Source organism: Spea bombifrons, chromosome 3, assembly GCF_027358695.1.
Source record: "Spea bombifrons isolate aSpeBom1 chromosome 3, aSpeBom1.2.pri, whole genome shotgun sequence".
NCBI classification, from domain to species: Eukaryota; Metazoa; Chordata; class Amphibia; order Anura; family Pelobatidae; genus Spea; species Spea bombifrons.
The window spans coordinates 10,641,822-10,668,093 of record NC_071089.1 but is presented as its reverse complement, the minus strand read 5'-3'; the positions used below and the strand labels follow the sequence as shown (position 1 = coordinate 10,668,093).

Here is a 26,272-nt window from a genome sequence, read left to right as displayed (position 1 = left end):
TGCCATAGGAACGATGACGTCACGCCCATAGTACGCTGACGACCTCCTGCCAGGACCGAGGAATCCCACCCAATCAGCCGCCAGAGGGCTTGTCATTGCGCCTCAGCGACCGTAGGCGGGATTACCGGCCATCTGCACGGGCAGCCATTACAGCTCCGGTTATCTGCAAGTTGGTGTCAGGCCTGTCCGTATCTGAGGTAATGTCTTGCACAATAAAAGCCGTAAGCCTAGCAGAGAGGTCACCGGGTAGTGCCGGCCGGCACGGAAAGGGTTAACATTCCAGGGATTTCACGGGCAGCCGTGTGTGTTTATATTCCCGTACGGTGCGGGGCTCGGGGCTTTATACCGGTGAGGAAAATAACTAGCGGGAAGCGCTCCATTTACCTGAGGATGCCGCGTAGTACCCGATATACGGCTCACTGCCGCTCGGTCTGCCCCTCGCCACAGGGTGTCATGATGGGTCGGTGTGTATATAAATGTGTGTATATATATATATATAGATAATTACGGTAGTGTACATGAAGTATGGCGCACTCCCTCTGGGAATCCTTATCTGCCTCACTTCAGGGGGTCATTGTGTGTGTGAGTGTGTGTGTGAATATGAATATACACACACACACACACACACACACTCACTCATGTTCTCTTCCCAATTCTGTACAGCACTGCGGTGGATCTGGTGATATTTGCTGTCATTTATTAATTGGGCTTTGTTTACATTTATAATATTTCTCATTGGTCCCGCGGCCGTAATTGTATCAGGCAACAGAATATGTAGAATTCCATAGAAACCTGTAAACCATATGTTGTCGGCGCCTAAATCTTCTGTTTCTATGAAATGTTTCCCTGTGAATGCGGACTCCATCAATCCATTCATTCATTCGATGCTCATTCACCTTCTCTCCATGAGCAGCCATAACAGTGTCATTCACTCAGGCATCAGCCAGCCTCTTGGTTTCTTTGTTGTAGACGGCCGCAGGAAATCCGGCTTCCGCTTTTGTATTTAATAGCCCCATCCTCCACATCTCCTGCCAGCTGAGCTCGGGGTCCGGTTGCCTTATGAAACGTCATTGGCTTCCGCTGTGATGCTAGTGCCATGTTTGTAAGAATATAGTGCAATTTCTTGGAAGTAGGGTAATTTTGAGTGTTTAAATTACTGTCCTATACCTGGACAAATCACACGGCGGATACAGCTGTAATATACTATTTACTATTATCGTTCTTTTATTGATATAGCAGCAACAATTCCCGCAGCTCTCCTAACAGTCCTAAAAAACCCAGAACTTTCGGGGATCTCCTGTACATTTTAAAATACCCAAGTGTTCTGTTTTGTCTGGAGGCAGGTTTAATGTACATAATGATTTGCCATTTATGTGGGTATGTCTTATTTTCTAGAAGCAGACCAGAAGATGCCAATGGATCGACTTGAAGCTGGGCCAGAAGTTAGGAAATTTAGGTATCATCGTCTATGTTTTGACTGAAAAGGCTAACAACGGGTTATTGCAGAATTATATGGAGAAAACTGAATAATTTTGCTTTATAATGCCTTTTTTTTTTTTTTTTTTTTTTTTTTTTGAAGTGCACAAAATTGACTTTTATTGTAGGTGGCACATTAAGACAAACTAGTTATAACACCTATGGTGACTTTAAAAGGGCATTTCTGGATCAAAGTGGTAAAAGTGGATCAGTTCGCTGTAGTAGTGGTTACTTTTTTAACTACTTTGCTTTATATATATATCTATATATCTATATAAATTGTACCTGTTTTCAGGGGAAGAGGAAACCGCGGTAGAGGCAGCTACATATCCAGAGGTGACCGCGGCATGAAGGGGCAAATGTCTATAGGCAGAGAGAAGTTCAGAGACAAATCAATGAATGGAGTTGTACCTTTAAGGTAACATTGGTGAAATATCTTAATTATCTTCACTGGTGACGGTGAACATCTGAATATTTAGCATTCTGCCATTTAAGTACATGGACAGCGCCACAACAAAAATGTTCTTATCAGTATGCATTTAAATATGTTTTGTAGACGTGGCATGGGACGGATGCATCCATACCAGGATCCTCGGGGGCGTGGAGGAGCTAGAGGCCAACACCCAGGATATTTGCCACCCCATCCTGAAATAGAAATGAGTGAACCCTTCCCACCTCCTCCCCCACTTCCGCGGTTCAGTATGAGAATGTACGTGGCAGAAAGCATTGTTCTAACTATTGTTCGATTTGCAAATGACAACACAAATGCTTTCCCCACCAATACATGTTCACCTCTTCCACTTTCTGTTGGCGTCCCTCAAGCATCAGTCCTTCACCCTCTGCTCTTCTGTCTCTACACATCATCTCTTGTAAGGTTATTCAACTCAATTGGCTTCCAGTGTCATCATTATGCAGATGATACCCAAATGCACTGGTCTTCCCCTGATCTCACTTCTTCTCTCATGTCCCATAATACCAACTGCTTGTCTCTTAAAACATGACTACCTCCCCTAATAACCAGGCAATGATGGCTCGTCCTTTCCTCACCTAGTAAGCCACAAGAACCCTAGTTCATTCTCTTCTTACCTCCTGCCTCGGCTATTCAACACCCTTATAATTGGTATTCCCTTGTCTTGACTCTCTGTCCTGCATTCCATCCAAATGCTGCTACTAGGCTTATTATTAATTTTTTTTAATCTTTTTAATTTTTAAATATACATCCAGACGTGGACACCCTCCTCCTCTACCGCCCGGGCGGATGGGTTTCCGAGGCATGCCACCACCTCCACGAGGCCGGGGTATCTTGCCGCCTCCACCACCACAGAGAGGTCCATTTCCTCACCCACGAAGGTAAGACTGTCTTATCATATTGCTTAGCCTATAAGGCCATCAAATAATGTTCCTAGACTAAATCTTCACAGCCCACTTGTAGCTAGCCGTTTTCATAACTTCTTTGTTTGAAACAATCCATGCGGGTGTTGTGTTAAACTGCATGCTTTGTGGTTTTACATCATATTTTTTTAGCTGTTTCCTTTATAAGCAAACTATTGTGATTTTATCCTTTTACACAGCTTTCCCAATGGACGCGGTGCTCCTCCGCCACCTGGCCGGGGCCAGAGATGGCCCGTACCGCCAGGTGGCAGACGCTTTTAAAGACACACTCTTAAATGGTATAGGAGAGTGATTTATAAACCTTTTTAATTGGCTGGAAAAAGACCTTGACTAAACCCATCTTCTATTATTTTATCTATATTAATTTGTTACTGCCAAAAGAACATTTTAGTGTACTTAAAAAATGATTTTTCAAGAGCCCTCATGCATTAAGTGGCAGAAAAGAGAAACGCCACGTATATTAAAACTAATGGGCTTCTTCGGACATGTTTTGATTATGACCTATAATCTATATGGACATCGGCTGTTGCCCAACAAGAAGGTCAAGCGTTAACTTAACAAATGTATTCAAAGCGCATCTTAGTATTTTTGGACTAGTGTGTAACTGAGCGCAGTCTTTTAGACAAGTATTCATGTTTATCAATATTATTGCAAAACTTGTAGCCGATTTAACAAATATATTCTGTATTAATTATTTTGTGACACTTTGAGCACCCGTTTGGGATGACGTGATAGTTGAAAGGAAGAACAAAGTGTTCAAAGCTTGACCTGATTTGTTTTTAATGGTAGGCTGAGTATGGAGTGTAACCGTCTGTAACACTACGTAAATCACCTCTGTATTTGCACTACCTACATTTTTTATGCAGCGTAATTAATTTAACACTCCAGCTGTAACACAAGCTCCAAATTTTGTATACCTGAAGAACCCTTTCATCATTGTATATTACATTTTACTTTGTTTCACCTAGATTTATAATGTGAGCAGCAACATTTTTTTTTTTATTAAAATGTTAAAGTGTGGTTCTTTTTTGCCAATATTTTGTGTCATTTTAGCTGTAAAGGTCAAGAAAACCTAGTATTATTGGGATATATTTTCCTTTTTTAATTTTGGTGCAGAGGGCTGGAAAAATAAATTTCTAAGTTCCGAAGGGTTGTGTAAAACCCGCAGTACGCACAAGGTGTCAGATGGTTGTAAACAAACCCAAAAAACTACAGACACAAAGAAAATATAAACTGTGGTTATTGTTGGGACACCAACCTGTATTTGATCAACTAAATAAAATCTATTACACTTTTTTTCAAAGGCAGACGACCCGACACCTACCTTTTATAATGTAACACAGGCCAGAAACGTCGGCCTAATTATTATTTTGAGGTTTTTGTGCATTTTGCTCAGTTTTTTTTGTCTAGAGGTCTCAGACATGACACCAAACAGTTTCCATGCCGAAATGATTTCCCTATGTATCTGTCCGTTATATGAAAGCAGAGGTATATACACACAAATTAGTTTATTCAGTGTTGGTTGTCATCGTTGCTGTAGCGTGACAACATTATAAATCAATGCTTTGGAAACTTGGTTGTGGACATTTTTTTATTATTATAACTGTTGAAGCTGTTCCTGTGTGTTATATAAGCCAACAATAAGGTTCACTGAAAACTTCAATATATTGTTGGGGGGTTTTTTTTTCTCTCGATGGAGCACAAGAGACATTAGACTGATATTATTCTATCATAACATAAACTGCCTTGCCTCTCGGTGTGTAAACCTGATTGTGAAAGAATGATGCTATTATTGTCTTCCGAAGGGTAACATAGTCACCCTTTGAAGCCATTTGAAGATGGTATGCAGACCATTGAAGAACTTGCAACAGTCCTTTTTGTGAGGTGAGAGTATTTAAAAATATACATATATTTTACCCTACAAATGGGACCTCCGCCTCAAACAGGTAAGTCTTAGAGCGTTTATGGCTAAAACATACGCGCTTTCATATGACTTGATGCCCTATCGCACTTTCACTGTTTGAATGCCAGTGCTCCCTGCTCTGCGCTGACTTCTGCATGCCGTGTTTAAAATTTTACGCAGACCGAGGTTAATTAAGAATGAATATAAATAAGCAGGGGAAGATTTTCTTTGAGCCAGCAATCTACACCTCTGAATGCTATGAGAAACGTAATAGAAAGTTTTAAGGATCCTGTACAGGAGTGTGTGACCTGCTTACTCTTACCTATATGATTAAGGAACTTAGAAGATGAATGTAGTTAACCCCTTTGTGTGCCAGCCACACATTGGTTTTCTGAGCCCCCTCTCTCTACACCAAGTTATAGTGCTGTCTGGCTTTCATTGACTGGAACCCTGGTGTGTTTACATTTAAACAGGAACCTTCAGTTACACATGAGATCAGATATTATGACATCAGAACCCCCCCCAACAATAAATTCAACTAATTAAAAAAATAAAAAAAACACCAAACTCATTCATATAAATGTTATGACAGTATAAAAGACAAACTCTTTGCTTTAGGGGATATGAATTGCAGGCCCTGACTCCAGTGCTAGGGTTCGATAGAATATCCATGCACTGGCTCCAATTCATGTAACACATTGTGTCGGGACAGCAGTTTCTTTTTAATATTACAAGGATTTGGGACATTTGTCTGCCTCCGTTTAAAATTTAAGACCAATGTTAAACCATACATTGACAGCTTTGTGGGGTAGGTGGATGTCAGCCCAACGAAACCCAAGTGACCACAAACTAGGAGTGATATACGGTAGTTTGAATGTCTAGTTGGAAGTATCACTGGAGACCAGAATATCCGCTACTCGTAGCTGCATCTCCCACGTTACAACTTTTCACATAACTTTCACTTTGAGAGTTGCAGATAAATGGAAAAGCAATAAACTGGTACAAAGAAAAAAATATATATTTTTTTGCATGTCATGTTAAAGACAGGCACATAAACTACTGTACAGATAAATAGATACAGCACAAGCAGTGGCATTTTGCTGTTGTAGGTTATAGTCATCAACTGAAGCTGTGATATTTGCTTTTTTTTTTATTCACGTCTTCTTCCATAGCAATAGCTAATAAGGTAGAGGAAAGGAGCAGGACTGATTTTGATGCATTTAAAATGAAAGTAAAGAAAATAAATGGCAGCATTAGATATGTCCATCCTTTTATTACTCATTTTAAATACCCCAAGACAGGTTTAAGCATTCTTCCCAGTGTCTTCGTTTGATAGCTGGTCCCATACAGGTTTTTTTATATGGTCTGGTAGCCTCTCTAGTGTAGTCTAAAGACAGAAAATAACAGGATTAAGCATCTTGTATTTTAAATAACACTTCTGCTGCAGTAAGCATGTTTCTTACTTTAGTTATCTCCAGGGCAGCTCCCTCGGGAAGATTACGCTGTAGGTATTCGAGATAGACGTTTGCCGTGCTGCCGGTTAAGTGCTTCAACTGCAACAACAACAACAACAAAAAAAAACTCTGTAGAAACTAATTTTTGCGTTTAGATCCAGTCCATTCACTTTACAATTACCAGCTGCCTGTCCCAAATCACCCCCCCCAACACACCTTTTAAAGAGGTTAAATAAGAAAAAAAAATTGAAAGAACCTAAAAGTAACTTGTTCCTTGGTGGTTAAAACAGTTACACTTGGATCAGAAATAGACACTAAGAAGCTGCCCAAAAAGGCCATGCGGGGACGAGGGGAAGAAGGATCTAAATGGAGCAGCCATGCCACGATTGATATAACCAATTCAACATCAAATCAGTTACCTTCCAGAGGAATAGTTAAGAGGTCCCAGATGTAATTAGAGGGGGCTACATAAATGCATGGACGGGGTAAAGATACCGGCTTGAATTGTAACTAATTCTGCTTATTATACTGCGCTTTTCTTCCCTTGTTCTTTGCGCTTACCTCGAAACACCTGTAATGTGTCCTCATCTCATACTGAACTCTGTGCTTTTTGTAGATGTGCACGGATTTTAAAAGAGTGAAACGTTCAATCTTCTTTGAAGGCTCATGCCTTGTGTATATGCAAAAAAAACAAAACACACATATATACTCCCACAGTAAAGAAAGACAGTACAAAACTGATATTTAATGCTGTAGTATATGTAAGGCTTTGTAGCATACAGATTGATGTTTGAAGGCAGTAAATAACACACACACTTACACCTTCTCCATGGTGATTCCCAGCTCCTTGGCTGCGAGGACAGCGAAATACTCGTAACTGTCCAGCACAGCTCTGTCGTGGCATTTTGCTAACACTTCTATTTTCTTGTACAGTGTGTCTGGCTCATCACTGCTCGTTATCTGTGTGAGAAGTCAAAATAAACATTTCTCTAAACTCTATTCCGTCTGATTTCACTGATATTTGGTTACAACTGCACAGAATGCATACATGAAAATGAAACCACACCGATTGCAAATTATGAATAAGAAAAGTTAAATATACAGAGTTCTGCGTATAAAAATGTATTCTGTTATAAAGTTAGTCACCATAGCAACCAATGGACCAGAGCAATCAGCAGGAACATTTCATTGGTTGCCATAAGGTTGTCGGTAAACATGAGCTCATGAGAACGCTAACTGCGACATTGAATCTCACAGCTCAGCTGAGCAAAAGCATATTATACTTCCTATCGTATACTCGGCTTAAGAGATGGTTGAGTGGTTCTAGTTCATAAAGGCATAGAAAAGCAAGTCCCGTTTTCTTAAATATATCTTCCAGACCGTATGGTGGGGGAATCTGACCCAAGTCATAAGTGTCATGTTACAGTTGAAGTTTCTAAGAATTATTTTAGATTTCAGAAAGTAGTTATTCTGTCTCTGCTGTCTGGAAAACTGCCAGCCTTTTAAGAACAACCCATTGCCAAATACTAGAGAGCTGGATTTACTGTCCCTACAGTCGTTGTGTAGAAAGACCACCAAAAGTGCAAACTTTAATAAGTGCCCACAAAGCATCTGCTAGTACAATTAAAAGGTCAAACCCCCTCTGTATTAAAGGGTAGTCTCAATCTTCAGCCAATCAAGGACCATTAGAGGCATATTCTTCTTTAAAAAAAAAAACAAAAAACACTATCACGCTGACGCATGCACCACCGGTCGGAATGGCCTCTTTGATACAGTTGACAATCTATAGATCGCTTCGCACATCCATCTATGCAGAACAGGTGAAGAGATCGATCACAATACCCGTGAAACTGAAAATAAACAGTTTCTTACCAGTTCTTTTATTCTTGACTGTATGGCAGGCGCCGCAACTTCTGTGGATTGCGTCCGTAATACATGCTTTGAAGTTCTATAAAAAATAAAGATAATTTTTTTTCAGTCATCGTTCTGTTGTATGGGGCAGCCTGGCAAGAATGTCAAGGGTAACAGTCCAATTTTTAGTATCACACTACCCAATTCTGGAAGCCATTAGAAATGCATTCCTTAACAGTTACCCTTGTTAGGGCCAATTGGCCAAGCGAAACAAAGCATGTTTAATCTCTTATTGGTGAGTTAAGTGATTATTTCTTTATGACGCTTAAATCCCATAGAAGTTACTTCTGCAGGAAGGGCTCCGTTGGCACTACAACATGTAGCATGGCAACAACAAATACCTAATTTCACAGCAACTCATCATTTAGTTATTACACCCCATTTGGTTAAGACCTTCTGACACACTAAGGCTTAACCTAGATAGTAACTTGTAATACTTACCCCAATTGTCTGTTTCCAGATGTGATGGCGCATGCACAAAACAAGGATGGTATTGTCTGTAAGGTCTGCAAGAAGAAATAAAACATAACAACGGTGACAAAAAAAATACCAGCAATCAACCAAAATACAAATATCTGACCCCAGAACACTCATTAAAGTCATAAACCTCCTTATAAAGGGAGGGTGTGTGTAATTATATATGTGATCATACAGGTATGTGAGTGATTGTTTCAGCTGATGCAGACAGATACGGGGTTCAGCATCACATTTAGCAGCAGGAGGCTGTGGAGCACGGTGCCTACATGTAGATCTCTCTCCCATTGGCCTATACAGTACACCTGCCCAACACAAATACGCAATAATGTGACCCAGAAGCTAACACTCAACATGACACCTGCCAGTGCCTGTTCACACAGCGCCCGACCTAACACGCCGCTGGCTTCAGCCGACTGAACGTGCTGCCCAAAGACAAGCACTAAAGCAGTTCGTGCTCCCGGTCAGTACGTTGTGATGCATCTGGCAAGGTCAGCCTTTTCCGTCATAAATCGCAAAAAGCGATTAACCGTCTATCTCTGTGTCAGCAGCGCAGGAACCCGAATCTCTTCACACGGGAATTGACTCACCCGACACCGCGAAAGACCCCGGACACTCTCTCGGAAAATAACATTAAGCACAGACATTCTTTCTATTAAAAATACCGGTGCCACAGGCACTTCCGGCGGCTTCACACTCTGCTTCCAGGGCAGATACCATGGAGATCATTCGGAGGATAGATAATCTGACAGTCTACAGAGCCTTACAATAGACGCACCACTGCCGCCTACTGGCTATTTTATGAAATTCCTCAATTATTGAGGCCCGATGAACTATTTCAAGGAGAACTACCGCCATATTTTTTACTGGTATCAGGTTAAAAGTAATTATTGTGCTGGTTTCTTCTTCCATTTTTTTAAAACCTGTTTTGTGCAGCATATAATGTTATAGGTAGCTTTATATTAGCTATTTGTATGAGTTCTCCCTCTGTTACCCCAATCTACTAGACAAACACGAGTTTTTGCATCCCTTCCTGAGCATTGTCATGTGACACGAAGCGGTCTATTGAAGGTCAGACTGCACTTTTTCCTGCTTAATAATTATTTATTTATTATTAGTGGCACCTGATAGTGTGCATTATCTGCCGGGAACTCTCAAGGTTTGACCCTAACTCTCAGGGTTTTTGCCCCAATATCAGGGCGAAGGAGCAGATTATCAGGGTCACACAGTCTGGAACGCACTCCTCCCTATTTTATTTCTCTAATTGGCGAGCATGTTTCTAAATCATGACATACAACATCGGGTACAGGCATCATTTTAGTCAGTGAGATATTAGCAGATACATAGGATAAAGCCTCTGGAGAGTTTAAGCTGTTTGATTGATTCGGTAAATGATTCACAGCGATGTTCCGCAGAAATACTCCTGTAAATAAATGACATGTCCAAAAACATGAGAACTGTACCCTTGATTAGTCTTTCTCCCTTTGTCTCCTGTTTTACGGTTGTGATGTTGAGCATCCAGCTCTTGTAGATGAACTGTATCCGGGTATAAAGCCTCAGAAGGGTGTCCCAAAAACCCCAACCGGTTCTCTATGTCCACTCTGTTTTTATAAAATCTTGGCTTTTGTTTTTCCAATGTTGTTGGATTGGAGGTTCTGGATCTAGTCAGGTTATTTACCTGTGGTAAAATTATAATGTCCAATAAACCTAATTAACTTTTTGGGGGGAGTTTGCTGGTAAGGTATAGTTTCTCAGAACAAAGTCTGGCGAGGTTAACCCCTTCCTATTCTACACCACCAGGATCATATCCAAGATATCCCAATTGGTGCTGTTTGCTTCTAGTAGGTGATCGTTGATATCCCTGCTTGAATGCAACATTTAGTTAACACGTTCAGCAAGTCAATACATAAAATCTTCATGACGGGCTGACTTGCCACCCTATCCATTTAGTGCATAGCTATATATTAAAAAAACCCTTCTGGAATTAATTTGCTAAAAATGCTTTTACTGAGAGATCTACATTAATATTCCTGTTATTCACTCATTACAAAGAAACACACAATAACAAATGCAGAAACCCAACATTTTCGTTTATTCCACGTATAACGAGTACAACTTTGAAAAGCTCCCCTTCTGGAGATTAAGGAAAGTTTTATCCACAAATTGTACTTTGCCATCAACTGAATTTTAGCCAGCCAAGAAACACATTCCTCTTTAAAAAGCACAGTAGAAAAATAGCACAAACCTCAAAATATGAAACTTATCATATAAAATATTTATCACGCCATAAGAAAGGCAGTAGAAACTCACATAGTTGTAAATAAATGTCTTTGGGTAAAGCCATCAGACCATTTCATCTATGAATATCCTATATGCTAAGGCATATCACTTAAGAAATATTAATTATAATTTAAAATGACTTGTATAGTGTTTTAATTTTTAAACAGAAAGATGGCTCTTCCACAGCCAAAAAGTAGCATTTTAGAGATAGCAAAAATTGACTTTTTTTCCTAGGTGTTTTTGGGGCTGATCATTCTATTAGCTATGGGTATTTCGGATTTTCAATTTTCTTTATATATGACAATTACTGTGTATAATTCTAAAAATGTAAATATTAACTTGGATATTCATTAAAAATACTCCACATTAACTAAATATGTCAATGGGTTAACCTGGAACCCAAATAGCCCGCGTAACTCAAAACGGAGGAAGACCTGCAACCTTTTCTGTTCAAAAACTACATTAGACACGTGCCCTAGTTTTAAAGAAAACACACTGATTTCTACACTTTGGCTTGTAGGTCACAGATAAATTTAGGAGTTCTTCTTGTGCCTTTACCCCATAACACTTTGGCTTCTAAGTGGCTGAAATAAAAGGGTTAAACATGGCTATGGTCTCTTGTTTTTTTTGTATTTAAAAGTAACGATCTAAAAATATTTACAGCGTATCACAGAAAAAAAATATAACAGTTAAATACTTTTGCAAAATAGATTCCCTTTCTCATAAAAATACATTCTCCAAACATATTATTTACACGCTATGACACAATAGATTAACCAACCGAGTGCCAAAAGGTGTGTAGAACACTGCACAACCCACCGACACTCCAACAGCCAAGAAGCCCAGACAGGAAATAGAACCATTAAAAGATTAACATTCTGCATTTAAGAACTCATACAGTATTGGACAATAGTTCAACAAAACGCTATTTCAGAAGCTTGAAACAATCTCAAGTACAAAAGGAAGGCATATTGTGTGTGACAGAATGATGTCATACGCAGGATCGATAAGTAGATGAGGGAGTAGACTATATGTCTTGTCTGAACTGTACAACCGGAGAAGAGAAAAAAGGAAGACCTAAGGCCACCAATAGTTTCCACTACTCAGTTTTATTTTTTGTGCTTTTTCTGCTATTTGAAAACTTCTCGTTAATTTATGATGATGCCTCCAGCCTCTTTTGGACTTTCGAGATGCACCCAATGCTTGTCTACAGGACTTTGCACTGACCCAACCTAACGGAGCAAGCTGGAAAAAGCCATCAGAAATTGCAGAGTGCCTTTTATGCAGGGATATCACCATGATGTCATAATGGCTACCTTTCATGGAGACATGAACAGCTTCCTTAAGGTGTGATATCACAACCAGAGGAGATTTATTTTCTTCCCCTCTGACATTTAAATTGTAAGTGCCATAAAGTAAAATGTCTAAATCAGAAACCGTTTCTTATTCTTCACATTTTCTTTCTCTTGACATTTTAATGTGTGTCCTTAAAAGAGCATCAGAAAATGTTCCTCTGGACCCCTGGCAGATAACCTGAAGCCCTCTAGTCCGTGGCGGATTTCTACTGCTGGAGCTGCCTCAAATCTGGCTTAATGATCACCAAACCTGTGCGCTAACTGCATAGAAGTCAAGTTCTAAAAGATTTGGTAGCACAGTGTCAGTTCTCAGCAGGGTAAAGCATCATCCGAAGCATAATGTAACACTCAGGAAGGATGCTGCGGACCCGGGGAGTATCTAATAATTCTGATAGAGAACCGTTATTTTGCGCTACAGATGATACTCCTGGGAGACTGATATTTAAATTGATGAACAACATACAAGGCTCAGCTAGGTAGAAAAATAGTCATTCACCAATATTTATTAAAGAGGCAGTTCTGCTGCAGGGAAATATTCCACTGGATGCTATGGTAATTTCTCCACACATGGCCAAAAGGGTTAAAAACAAAACACCAACCCTTTGGCATAACTTTACAAAAAGTTGTAAAGATTCACTAGGGCATCACATGAACCAGACTCGGCTTCTCATCACATGGCTGAACGTCTAGTTAATTCCTACACCAACAGTTCCAACCGTAATTATTTAAGGGCGACTGGTTTAAAATATGACAGCGCCTGTATTATCCATCGACGTGTAACAGCTAGAGGAGCGAGGAATGACCTACACCCCACCCTGGTTTTGGGAAGGCTGCTTTTTCTAAAAACCATTGGTAGGAAATAATAGGTTGAATAATGTAATTTTTATAATAATATGAAGAACATGCGCAGTTGTTTCCCCCCTGCTTCTCAGTAGGCACGACCTCTATAGCATGCGGTGCCCAGCTTTCTGGGCCTTCTGCCGCTGATTACATGTCTATTCTGCTAAGTGTTTCAACCCTTTATTTACTACATTGTCAGTTGGACCAAATGAGCTCAGGAGAGTTATCACCGTTTGTGTTCACCGCGAGTAATGCGATTTACCAAGACCAATTCAGCAAGCAAACACAGCTGTGACCTACAAAAGGTCTACACGAAACGCAGTCAACTGTCTGAGTTGCTGGACTTGAGAAAGTCAGATGCAGAGAGTTTAGTATTTGAGATATCAGCGGGGCACAACTCCAGTCCTCAAGGGTCATGAACAGGACAGAATTTTTACTGCAGATTTTTTTTCCCACTGTCTGAAAACACAGTTTGGATTTTTAACTGAGATGCCTGTCCCCAAAAAGCGGTGGCCCGCGAGGACTCTGGTTGTCTCCTGGTCTTATGGGACTCTGCTCCGAAGTAGCTAAAAGTCAAGATTTAATCCCATAAACTCTTTCAAAGTGCACTTTATTAAGTGGTTAAGGTGTGCTGGATAGCTTGCAATGAAGTGCTCCAGAAAACGGGTAAAGACTCGCTTATTCATCCCATTGCAGCTTCCCTTACAGAATGGGAGGCCATATTTCCTAGCGCTGTCATTCTATACAATCCTCGTAGGAATAGATGTCCAAATCCCTTGAATATAAAACCTTCTTTGGTTTTCTTGATACTTTGCAGAATTTAATCTTTAAAGAGCATCGTGGTCATGCAACCTACTACAGCTCCTAGCATGTTCTTTGCTCGCCCCGGTGCATACAATGGGTGCTGAGTATTTCACCTACAGATCTGTAGCATCCTGCAGCAAATCTACATCTTCATCATCTAGGAGGAGGTCGGAGTGCATGACCTGCGTCTCCTCCAAGACATCCTCTAAGTCTTGGGCGACATCATCAAACTCCTGCTCTATAGCTTTAATCAGGTTCAGGCGGTCGAAGGGGATCATGCAGTGCTCGCCAGGAACCGGATTGATGACTATGGTCCTCGTTATTGCATCTGCCACCTCTGCTGCTTTCTGGGCCTTCTGTCGCTGCAGTTCCTCCTGCTGTCTGTGAGTTTTCATGTGCGCGTTCCGGCTTTTGATCTTGAAAAATACCCTGAAATGAAAGCCATTGTCTTATAATGCAAATTGATGTAAGCAACAACCACATCACTACCAGTAAGACTTTGGAGGTGTGTACCATGGGAGTTGTGGGTGAACAGCTTAAAAGGTGGCCGGTGGGCCGGTACCCAACAGTGCCTCTGCCTGTTTACCTTACCTTGTGCCTGTGCATATCCTGCATGCTACATTTTACACGCCAGTGATAGTATGCAGTATGGCCTACTGGCTATTCCCGTGCGAGAGGCATAGAAGACATGGATGCTACATAAGCCTCCATTAAAGGGACCGTAACTGTCAAAAACAACCATGACCGCTCCTTTACCCGATTGCTGTTCGTATGGGCGGTTCATATACATATTATTCAATGTGTTACGGTGTCAATAACGCGCTTACTTGCCGCACACTTTGCAGGGGAATATGGTGGCTGGGTCTGTCTCCCCGCTGGTGGTGCTGTGTGCCGGGGAGCTTTTCACAGAGCAGTATCCGCTTGCGTTGCTCGACTTCTGTTTCGCAGAAGCTGCGGCCGGTACTATCTTGGCCGGTACATTTGTTCCTCCGTGAATACGAGCGTGACCGTTTAAAGCTTGTCTGGAGCAAAATATCTAGAAATAACGAAGAAAAAAAAACTTGAAGACAACATAAGGCATTTTATGCCAGAAACAGTATTCACGATAGTCCTATTGGTCACGGGGCTAATGCTTCCTGCAGTGAAGAATTAGGAGACAAACGAGTCATCAGGCTACTCTAATATATGTATATATTGTGATGCTGTACAGCCCCAGGGAGAGCGTTTTTGGGGGGTTGTGTACGGGTGCTGCGTATATCATGTATATGGGTCTCTAGAGTGGAGCAACTGGGAAGCCGGAGTCACCATTGCCCCATCCCCCTCCACCATCAACAGACTGGAAATCCATGTCAGATGTTGATGCTCCAGTCCAGGATTTTGATGAAGCCACATGCTTAGTGAGGCTGCCGAGGGCAGAGGAAGTTCATCGGCGCTCCCGGAGCAAGGAGAGATCCAGGAATACAGATCCCTGAGCGGAGTGCAGTAAACCTGCCGGGATCTGTGTCGGTGATCCATCTGGAGCGGCTCTCCAGATCCCGGCAGGGAGGCTTCAGTCAATGGCGGCTCAGTCAGGGTCAGGAAAATAGAGACCGGAGGGGAGCTAAGATTTTATTCTCTTATTTTTGGGGTATTTGTTTGCTTTTAAATAGAAACCACAGTTTGCCAGAAATATGCAGTTCCAGAACCTTACTGTGTAGAAGATTTTAGGGCCTGACACGTGACCTTAGTGGTCGTCGGCTTTAAGGGTCATAAATAATTTCTTGTTAATAAAACATTCAGACCGTGAGAAATGGCAGGTTTTCGTGTAGACTGTTTAGTCTTTTTAGTTTTGCTGGCGTGGTTTGACAAAGGTATTTTTATATAACACATACTGCCCCGCAATTTCCCATTTCACAGACAAACGAGCCGCTTGGGGGGCCAAGAGCAGGCGGTGCCGTCTGATCCAGGTCCGTCGGGGGCAGCAGTTCCGGGGATTTTTGCGCCGGTTCGACCTCCTCTTCATATTTTCTATCATCCGTGTCTTCCTCTTCCTCCAGATCGTCGACGCTCGTCTATTAACACGGAATATCACAGCAGTGAATAACATGTCACTACCTACGGGGTATTTAACCCTTTTTGCAGTGCTGGTTCTGGAGATATTGGGTTATTCCCTGCTATATTCCCCTGTCTTTGATCATATGATGTAACTTCTGAAAGCAGCGCACTGTAATAAAACTATTTTATATAACACGTTTCCCGCAATCTCACAGCCTTCATCAATAAACCACAGAAAAGGTTGTGTTCTGACGCGTACTCTCAAAATGGGTGCGCTTGTGGCTTTCACTGCTCTGCGAACCAACAGACAGAAACTAAACTAATAAACGGTTAACCCCTACTTTTCACACCCGACGTGGAATTTGGTTCCTCTTGGGCATGTGTCTCATATTTAGTGCTACAAAGTAAAACTCCAGTAAGTAAAGCCATAAGAAAACATAAATAACCCTTTTTGTCATCAAATCTGATTCCCTTGTAATATTGTACAGCGCTGCGGAGTATGATGCAACATAAAATAATAATTAAAAAAATATTTTGCGTTACTATATTTCAAACCTACAAGAGCTCAACTGGAACAAAGTCATTTATCACAAACCACTTTTCAATGTTCCATTTACAAATTAAGCACTATTAATATCTATCTATATATTTTATATATCTATCTATATAAATACACAGTATACACATACATTGATAGAACCCCCCCACCCCCACCCATCTCTATGGTCGTCCCTGAGCTGTTTTTAGAGGAGGCAGGTAAGTATGTGTAGGTGTGAGCGCACCCACAGATGCACTGGATAATTTTCTGTGTAGCTATATCTCAGTTTAGTGGTTTGGCCCCCACGGGCACTTACTGTGTCATCTTCATTACCATCAGCATGGCGTGATCTATGTCTCCGGCCCATGTGTAAGATCTTTTTCCAGGTGTAGTAATATTCAACACACTGCGACACAGTCTTTGATTTAATCTGAAATGAAAACATGCTTAGAATTCAGAGAAATCTAAATCAAATTCATCAAAGCTAAATGTATGAATCCTTCTGTGAAACCCCTGAGTCCTTGGGGGGGGGGTGATAGACGCACACACCTAGATTCAGAATATTGTTGTATACTATCGTTTGTTCAGATGGCAATTAGAAAAATCCCAAAACCCTGATAGCACGACACCCATCAAGGACCACGATTAATATTTTTGCCAGAACCTAATGTTAATATGCATTCCAATACATGGCATTCTCTAGGAAACAGTTTAGCCCAAATCTTAAAGACCCATTCAAGCCGGGCTTTCATGTTAAATGCATACGGGAGTCCATTTGGCATGAAACTAGTGCGGGCGTTCTTTAGCTATTGGGAAAAAAAACAAGACTTTTGTGTCCTGTAACTCCTCCCCTGGCTGCCGTTACCAGCATACTGGAGTATGCTTCCTGCACATGCTCAGTAGGAGTTCCATTCTACTCAACTAGAGCCAAGTGTCCACCGAAATCTACAGGGACTAGTGGCAGCTAATTGCATGTATGCCAGCTGAACACTGATATGATGTAACCAACACATGTCGGAAGCTTCCTGCTTCCACTTCCTGGCTTCAGTACAGGCAGCCAAAGGAAGGGTTAAATTGCACAGAGGTCTCTTTTTCAAGCGCCAATAGACAAAAAAATGCTTGTGCCAATTTGCATGCAGTTAAATAGTTAACATATAGGTGTGGAAAGGTAGGAATAAAAGAATAAATATGGACTCTCACCATCTTTTGGACATGGAAGAAATCTTTGTTGCAGGTGTTTAATGCTTTCTTAAAAATCTTCTTTTCTGTAGAGGTCCACCGGTCTGAACCTGAGATTTAACACCGCAATTACACAGATCGGACAGATAGATTAACCACTAAATATTACATATTTTCCGTGGTCTGTTCATTTTTTTGTACGTGGGAAATGGGGAAGATACTGGTGATTGCAAATAACATGGAACTTTGCTAACATTTCTAAACCAGTTGCGAGAGCTTAAGTCACTTAAGGCAGAACGTAAATAAATCCAATATATCATTTATTAATACAAAACTCCGTGCTGAGCAACAACGCAGCAGGATAATGCCTGAATACGTTTATCTGGCAGGTTAGGGTAAACATTTAGAGCATGTATAACAAACCTAAAGAAACATATATATTGGTAAAACTGGTTGTGAATAATAACAGATTACAGTCACTGTAATAACGGAGATCATGATCAGCTACTAAAAGAAACACTGGTTCAGATTTTGTTGTTTGATTCAATTTAACGTCAAAGCAGTCTACAGGTTTGGTGAATTTGCAAGTTGCTGAGTTTAAGCCAACTCGGTAGATTAGTTTGAGATTTAGTTTTAGTTGAGGCCACTTAATACAATAAATGGGGCAGGCGTATGGCTCCTGAATCTAAGATGAAATGAAAACAAATGACCGTTAAGGTTTCAGGTTTTGCAGCAGGAAAGAACTGGGCAGGCTAGATGGGCTTATCCCAAACCGAAATAATAAAAGCAACAAAAACGTAAATTTTTTTAAAAAGGACCTGACCCTCGGCAAAGTTATGAAATGCATGCTGATCGTACGTGAATCATAGGTGACAGTACACAACGCATTAACGGATGACGCACGTAAAAGGTATAATACCTGCATAGTGATAATTCGCTAATGGATGATCTTTTAGTCTTAGTGGTTTTCCCAAAAGCAGCATTTCCAGTGCACTCTACAAAAGAGAGAGAAGAACGCTGGGTTTTATGTTACCGTTAAAAAACAGCAAGGTAATATATAGTGAACTTTCATTAACAATTAAAATAGAATTAAAATCAAGATCCAATCTAGACCTAACCTAATGCAGAAAGGTGAAGCCTTTTTACATTTTATGGGTATCCCAAAAGTTACATCCCAGTTGCAAATGTGTGTAACGAGAATGTCTAAAAAATGTAGGAGGTTTGTTGGTTAGATGCCAGATGTCATGGCCATTTTGCTTGAGGTAACCAAAACCATCAAGGCTTGTGCCTCTAGTGATTGACTCTCAAAACATATGGGTCAAACAGTACGATTTAATCAAATGAAACCTTAAGCCGGGGAATGAACAAAAGCCACACAGCCGCTCCTTCACCCACTGACCTCTGGTCAACCAAGACCAAAGTGCTCAAGGTCTCGTGAGTTGGCAAGAACCAAAGCCCATCGGATGTTTTAGTAACTGGGTTTTCTGTAAACCACCATACATAGTGAATACTATCACTTGAAAGAGTACATCCATTGAAACATTTAGGAATAGTTGTCTTTTACAGCAAATGTGATTTAGTATAAAGAGTGCAAATGTGTTCTCTTGGTGCTGCCTGATACATAAACAAAAGCTGGGTCACAACGGGGCCGATGATTAAACAATTTGACTTATTCAAGACAGACGAATACACACAAAGGAGAAAGCGAGTAAAATACAATGTAACTGGAAAAACGCTCCTTACCAAGACGTTACCGTTAGCTTGGAAAAGAGAATGCAAGGCGTATTCCAAGTTGGTTCCACCTCCGGGCAGCACACTGGAACAAGACATACTCAGGAACACTTCCACTGTGACAAATAAACACATTTATATACATGCATGATTCATGATTAATAGAGACGGCAAAGATGTGAACAAAGGAGCTGTTAGGTCCCCACACGGATGATTCTAAACACCTGCACGGTGGTACCGACCATGTGGAACTACAACCAAAGCACAAGAAACACAGAAGGTGGATAGACATCGAAGGAGATGAAAGCACACATTGCAGCATACTGGGAAGAACCAGTCCCGCCGCGATCATGGTGATGGGGAGTCATTTAGAGCTCCGAATTTCTCCAGTTTTGCCCAAAAACAGTGCTATTCTGCTATAGGATACATTGTTTCAATGCAGATTTCATGTAGTCACATAATGACTCATTTACTTAACCATTACATGGCACCAGACATTTATTTATCCTACCGACTTCCCACAGCCAGGAACAGGGAGAAGCTATGCTAATTGCATGATAGAATTAATATCATGTACCTAACTACAGCTACATTTGACAACATCCTTTATACCGTGTTATCTTCCACCGTACAACTAAGTTATATTGTTTTTCCTAATATAAATCTAAGAAACACTCAAGGATGACATACACGCAGCTTTTAATGTACATCACAGTAGGACATGCACCGCAGTTGAAGGAGTCCAAGAAATCTTGAGGTGTGCATAAAGCTATCCTAAAGAATTACTAAGTAAAATGTGATAAAAAAACGGCTAATTGGTTCATTTTCATCATCTCCAAATCAATATTTACCCAGAAATCCCAGAAATACAGATAAGGAAACGGCTAACCTCTTTGTTGGGATTCTTTGTTCTCCAGATCTGGCCATGGTTTCCAAACCAAAGTTGCTTTGTGCTGCTCCTTCCCCAGACACGATGGACCCTTGAGTTCTGGAATTTCTGCCTGGAATCTTGAGCCAATGTTTATCCGCCTAAAAAAAAAACGAAGACCGTTACATTGAAAAAAAAATAAGGACGCAGACCTACTAACCAACGTTCCTAATTAATACTGTAATGGAGAAGAATGTCACACAAACAGAAGGAAACGGACACTGGAAGACATATCTTACGGTTCAACGTCCACTGTCTTCTCTCCGGGTCCCGGTGTTACGGTAGCACCGCCGTCATCTATGCTGTCTGAACAAGGAGCACAATTATTTCTAAGAGAATAACCAAAGAGCATGTAGTGCCAACAAATAATTTGTGTTTTTTCACTTGTTTCAAATGCCAGAATCTCCTTAAACCATACCATTCCCCAAAAATAGTCGGCTTGAATCATGGTTAGAGAAATGACAGATGAGAATGTAGATATCATGTATCCTATTCCTCATACTTACTAGGTCGACCGAGAAGCACCCTGGGAGTAGGTGTTGGAGGGGTGAGAGGGAGGTGTTCATTGTGAGAAGCTGTGATGACGCTGCTGAACAGGCCTGACCCCAGCCGCGCAGGACTAAGCATGGGAGGTGGGGTATAGGTCGGCAGTTCATGGGTTCTGAGCAGCGGGTGGTCACCCATGACGCGGGGGGAGCGCAGCTGACTTTGGTACAGTGTTGCTCCTGAGAAAGACACGTTCATATTGAAGGAAGGTGGGGGTATGAAGAGTGGTTCTGGTCTGTGCCGGTACTTTCTCCTTTCTGGCTGAGGCTTGAGGCTTTCTTCTGGATGAAATGACTTCGAGGCACCCAGCTGAAGTTTTCTGGCAATTTCCTATACATATATAAACGTAATAATTTCACTAATTGTGGATTTGTGTTCTCTTAGCTTACCTGCCGTATTTTGCCATAACCTGAAGCCCTGTGACTGATTAGTGGTCAAATCATACTATTTGGGGTCGTGCATGGTCATCGGTTAACCCACTGCTTGCCGCAGGCGAAAGCAGACAAATTGTAACGCACGGCCCTCCTCTCCAGCACAGTTAAACAATGCAAAAACCATAAACACGATGAACCTCATAAGAGTACCTTCCTAACGCATCCACACATGCAGGTTTCTCATCACGTGCTGTACCTTAACGTGCATCTACTGTAGAATGAAGGTTGTAACGGGAAATGCTTAGTGTTACTACCGTATAAATTTGTTTTTCATCCGCTCAAATTTCTGTTTTTGTGGTGGCACTAAATATCCAAGTTTACCTAAATTTCCCCACCTTCTTTTAAAAAAAACTTTGAGCAGCAGAGTGAAGCGAAGATAGGAAACGAGCGCTGGCATACGGCACACAGTAGAGGATACTTGGCGGACAAGCATGACACAAATGGACACAACAAGCAGCACATTTGCTGTTGGAAAAGCCATGGAGACCTCAAGCTGGCCAGCGATTCTGCAGAATATACACCCGGCTTCAGCGATAACATTAATGCGACAATCTCTGCATGTACATAGAAGCAGGGCCGGCCTTAGGGGTGTGCGACCTGTGCGGCCGCACAGGGCGCCATAGCAACAGAGCGGTGGGAGCGGGAGGCATCCATCTTCCCGATCTGCCGCGATGCGCGCTTCACAGCGGCATATCGGGAAGATGGATGCCTCCCGCTCCCACCGCAGGACTCCGGCAACAAGGTAAGTAAGGATAGGGGGTAGGTAGTGATAAGGGGCAGGGGGGTAGATAGTGATAAGGAGCAGGGGGGGTAGATAGTGATAAGGAGCAGGGGGGGTAGATAGTGATAAGGAGCAGGGGGAGTAGATAGTGATAAGGAGCAGGGGGGGTAGATAGTGATAAGGAGCAGGGGGAGTAGATGGTGATAAGGAGCAGGGGGGTAGATAGTGAGAAGGGGCAGGGGGGGAATGCAGTGAGAAGGGGCAGGGGGGGAGATTTTTTTCCTTTCTTTTTTTGGGGATGGGGGGGTGCCAGAGGAGTAGTTCGCACAGGGCGCCAGAACACTTAAGGCCGGCTCTGCATAAAAGACTCATCTGACGGTGTAATAAGGCACTTATCACTTTGTGATGCCAATGCGGAGCTGCGGTTTGAAGATACGTTAATATTTGATATGTCATAGTATATTGTGGCACATTTGTGTGCAATCAATGAGTTTCTGGCCCATCCATCAGCAAAAAGGCTTAAACAAGGCAACGACAAACTAGTAGCGGAAGAGAAGCACTCACAGGAGGTGCGCATGGGCTGGCCTCCTTGACGGAGGATTGCGGGGAGTAACTCATCCTTGTTAGAACTGGCATTTCGTCGTCAGACACGAAGCTCGCGGGCTGGTCCTTGTCCGCACTGCAGTTGACCTGTGCGCTAGGCTCAGACGGTGCAAGCTTCACGGGAACAGACACAGGCATGACGATTGGGGTGAGGCTATCCACCTCGCTAGCCTCCTTCTTCTCTCCTTCCTCCTGTACAGACAATTAATGCCTTTCAGCCCTCAACAACCAGGATCCAGACCTTCTGTATCATATGCCCTAGCTGGCTTAAACTCGGGCCATCGTTTTTTTTTTTTTTAATTGTTAAATTTAGCCCATGTCACTGATATGTTAACAATGTATCGATGTAACTAAAACAGGCACTAAAATCACTGTGAATCCCGGGATAGTAATTGCTAATGTATTTTATCATACCAGGTTGGGAGATTTCCAGATTGTATATCATTATTTATTTTTTTGCAATGTCAGCATAGCGATATATACCGTAATTTCAAATGTATTTTGCAAACATGCAAAGGGGCAACTTAAAAAAAGCCATGCAAGGGGTGGGCAGTTGCTTGTAAAGGTGTATTGTTTGATATTGAGCGGATAAGTTGATGGCACATACCCATTATTCACCCAGTTTCTGGGTCCTGAAGAGGTTCTAGGTGGCATTAAGCTCTGATTTCTTTCGATATGGGGCAGTAACAATCACTCTACAAGTATTTTTATGTTGGTGTGAATACATGCTGATCTGCGAATATAATGTCCAGAGACGCAGTCTGGTACATTTATAGAGCAGACTAGACTCAGTCCCTATCTAGGTAACACATGCTCTACATGGCTAACAGTCGGTGATTTGCCCCATAAAATGCAACACACAAAGCAAGAAGCAAATGCTGAGTTAACACATTAAAATCTGCCCATTTGTGCACCGCGAGAATTTCCAAGCAATAGCATTATGGGGAAGGAATGTTTATGATGAGCCGTTCTTACTTGTTTTACGACTGACGAGGTCCTCGATCCACCATGAGACCGTAAGTGTCCATTGAGGGCAGGAAGACTTCTGAATTCCTTAAAGCAGACTGAGCACTGGAGTCGAGTCTGGGAATCGGGCCTTTCGGGGCACAGGCTCCTACTAATGATGACATTTACAGAAGGTGAAAGTAAAACTCATACAACAGCCTGTTATGCCACATCACGTTTTAGGGGAGAAGCGCAAAAATGGCTTTGGCTTTAGAATCATACTCCATACATTCAGTTTCAGAGTATGATGGACACCACTACTCTCGGTAACTAGGGGCCTGTGGAATGTATGTCTATCCATTGATTAAGGTATAGCGTTGTGTAGTTAACCATAGAAAGAGGGAGAGCAAATTTGGTAAAGATGATACCGTTACTGGCTAACCTGGTGTATAATGGATTGCAAGCTTTCAAGCCTATCTTGGTCTCTTCTTCAGACATATACCTTGGATTAATGACCAATACAATGACTGCATGGAGTGAAAACTAATATAACCTAATTATATTCTTAAACCTTCAATACATTGAAGGATTAACATCAATATGGATGGTATCTGTTGCCACAGATTAGCAGATAAAAGCTTTTGCGTGCCGCTATTACCTGCACTATGGTGAGTTAGTGATCTTGCTGGAGTAGACAGTCTATCCTCCATGAAATATCACGGAACACTATGATTTCTTACTATGAAGTGTAATTAATGAATGACATTTCTCAGAAGTCATCTCGCTTGTCAGTTACACAGGGTCAGCTCAGCCCTTCTTACATGAGACGCTTGCTAGGGCTATTCCTTCATAATGAACAATCTAACGGGGGGTTTAAATGTTCAGTTCTCCGGCAAATGTATACTTTAGTTACTCTGCCAATTCTTTTGGTAGCATGTTTGTGTTTATTCTATAAAATAGGTATATTTCAGAAATGAAGTCATCAAATCTGCACAAATGAAACATATATACCTAGGATCTGGAGACGATGTCTGAGAATGAGCATCTGCCATGTGCTGAAAAACAAAAAATGTATAGGGACTAGAAGTTATATATAGTCATGCAGGGAAAGGGGAGTTTAAAGGAAGAGGACATAAACCAATCCACAGCTGGACTTATAAAATTCATTATATATTGCAGATACCATAAGTAGTCAACACGTTAAATGCAACTGTGAGAAGGGAACAGTCTATAGAGTATATACGTTTTTTATAATTCATAGTTTCTTTATCTGCATCTGTTACAATGGCAACACTTAGAACGCAGGTGAGACAAATTGGTGAATTATTGAAACGCGTGTAAGTTCTGTCCCATCTACTGCTTGTAACATTTATTTTTGCTATATTCGGCTGTACCTGCGGCCATGCTGCGTCGGGAGATTGATGAGGGCCGTGACTGTTGACCAGGTAGGAGGCTTCTTGAGATGAATGCAGGTTAGTTGGGTTTCCCATTACAGCGGTCTCCTCACCGTTATAACTATCTAACGTGTCTGTGAGCCCCGCTGCAGCGTCCATCAGAACCGTCCGGCTCTCGCCATGGTACGGCTTCTGCGGGCTGGCCTCTTGTTGCATCTGTTGCTCCAGTGCCAATAGGTTCTGCTTGTACAGCTGATGAAAAGGCTGAGAGTTCGGGTAGACATACTGAGGCACTGCACCCAACTGGATCAGCTGCATGGAGCGAGGCGGCTCCTGTGGGTAATGCGCAGCTGCTTGGCTGTGATTCCTGTGATAAGACTGGGTTTGCACCGGTATGCGACGGCTCTGTTGTTGCTGCATAGCTCGATGCATCTCGGCTCCAGCTGCCCCAACCTGGTAATACTGAGACATCTGACCTGAAAGCACCTGCTGCTGCTGCATTTCTTGAACGGCAACCCGCTGCTCTCCTGACTGAGAAGGGTGCATGTAATATTGCGTCTGCTGCTGCTGCAAAGCCTGGTGAGGCTGCACTTGCTGAACAAACTGCTGCCCTTGCTGCATTAACTGTGACTGTATTTGACTTACGTGCTGCGGATAGTCATAGTAATAGTTCTGCTGAGGATGCGGCAGGGCTTGCGGATGATGCTTTTGCTGTTGGTTCCCTAAGTTCTGCTGCATTTGCTGGGGAGCCTGTTGATATCGATCCACGGAGTTTGCAAGAGTCGGCTGCTCGGCTGTAGGCTTCAGAGACAGGAGCTGCCTTAACGCACTGTCCGTATCCATTGGTGATGGCTTTTCATGGACGCCTTGAGCTAAGGACTGGATTCTTAGGTTCTGTCTGGCAAACACCTGTGTGAAAGAGTCCAACTTGTGCAAAGCACCACTGGTGACTTTTTGCTGCGGGTAATATGCTAGCTGGTAGGCACCTGCAATTTCATTCTGGGGCTGGGAACTCCATGACAAACTTTGCTCGTAGCTACCCAAGTTTATCCTTCCCTCGACATTGTTTCCTGAAGCAGAATGTACCCAACCGGTTTGCCTGGCAGAATCCACCAGTCCCGTATTTTTAGTTCTGGCAGTGACATCCATGGATTCCTGTGACAAATGAGGGGACGAGGAGGACTCGTTCATGTCCACAGACTCATAGCTGTGGTTAAGAGCCTGACTGTTTACTTGAACTTGCTGGTAGTACAGACTCTCGCTGTTGTTGGCCGGAAGGGTAGCCTTGTACAGTTGTTGGTCATCCATTGTACACGACGCTCCTAGATGG

At 42.1% G+C, this 26,272-nt stretch overlaps 3 protein-coding genes across 5 annotated transcripts; 1 reads left to right on the top strand and 2 right to left on the bottom strand.

The window, feature by feature from the left end:
• On the top strand, positions 1-5,006 carry LOC128483202 (splicing factor 3B subunit 4-like). 2 transcript variants are annotated; one of them, XM_053459297.1, is made up of 6 exons: positions 1-197; positions 1,396-1,456; positions 1,772-1,894; positions 2,033-2,185; positions 2,701-2,826; positions 4,674-5,006. In XM_053459297.1, the coding sequence occupies exons 2-6, from the start codon at positions 1,410-1,412 to the stop codon at positions 4,681-4,683; spliced, it is 459 nt and encodes a 152-aa protein (XP_053315272.1). In that variant the 5' UTR covers positions 1-197; positions 1,396-1,409; the 3' UTR covers positions 4,684-5,006. The 2 variants fall into 2 exon arrangements, with proteins under 2 accessions (XP_053315272.1, XP_053315271.1); XM_053459296.1 differs by lacking the exon at positions 4,674-5,006 and adding an exon at positions 3,048-3,144 and having other exon boundaries at positions 8-197.
• A 1,018-nt stretch (positions 5,007-6,024) lies between these two features.
• MRPS10 (mitochondrial ribosomal protein S10) lies at positions 6,025-9,314 on the bottom strand. The gene is made up of 7 exons (XM_053459294.1): positions 9,201-9,314; positions 8,578-8,642; positions 8,098-8,173; positions 7,046-7,185; positions 6,787-6,895; positions 6,235-6,324; positions 6,025-6,158 (listed from the first exon to the last, which is right to left on the bottom strand). The coding sequence occupies exons 1-7, from the start codon at positions 9,255-9,257 to the stop codon at positions 6,075-6,077; spliced, it is 621 nt and encodes a 206-aa protein (XP_053315269.1). The 5' UTR covers positions 9,258-9,314; the 3' UTR covers positions 6,025-6,074.
• Positions 9,315-13,641: 4,327 nt separating this feature from the next.
• Positions 13,642-26,259, bottom strand: TRERF1 (transcriptional regulating factor 1). 2 transcript variants are annotated; one of them, XM_053460787.1, is made up of 14 exons: positions 24,943-26,259; positions 24,560-24,603; positions 23,579-23,720; positions 22,565-22,795; positions 20,806-21,175; positions 20,539-20,605; positions 20,261-20,400; positions 19,384-19,487; positions 18,560-18,635; positions 17,662-17,750; positions 16,778-16,891; positions 15,761-15,940; positions 14,717-14,925; positions 13,642-14,318 (listed from the first exon to the last, which is right to left on the bottom strand). In XM_053460787.1, exons 1-14 carry the CDS (start codon positions 26,248-26,250, stop codon positions 14,003-14,005), a joined length of 3,390 nt encoding a protein of 1,129 aa, XP_053316762.1. In that variant the 5' UTR covers positions 26,251-26,259; the 3' UTR covers positions 13,642-14,002. The 2 variants fall into 2 exon arrangements, with proteins under 2 accessions (XP_053316762.1, XP_053316763.1); XM_053460788.1 differs by lacking the exon at positions 22,565-22,795.
• Positions 26,260-26,272: the final 13 nt, after the last annotated feature.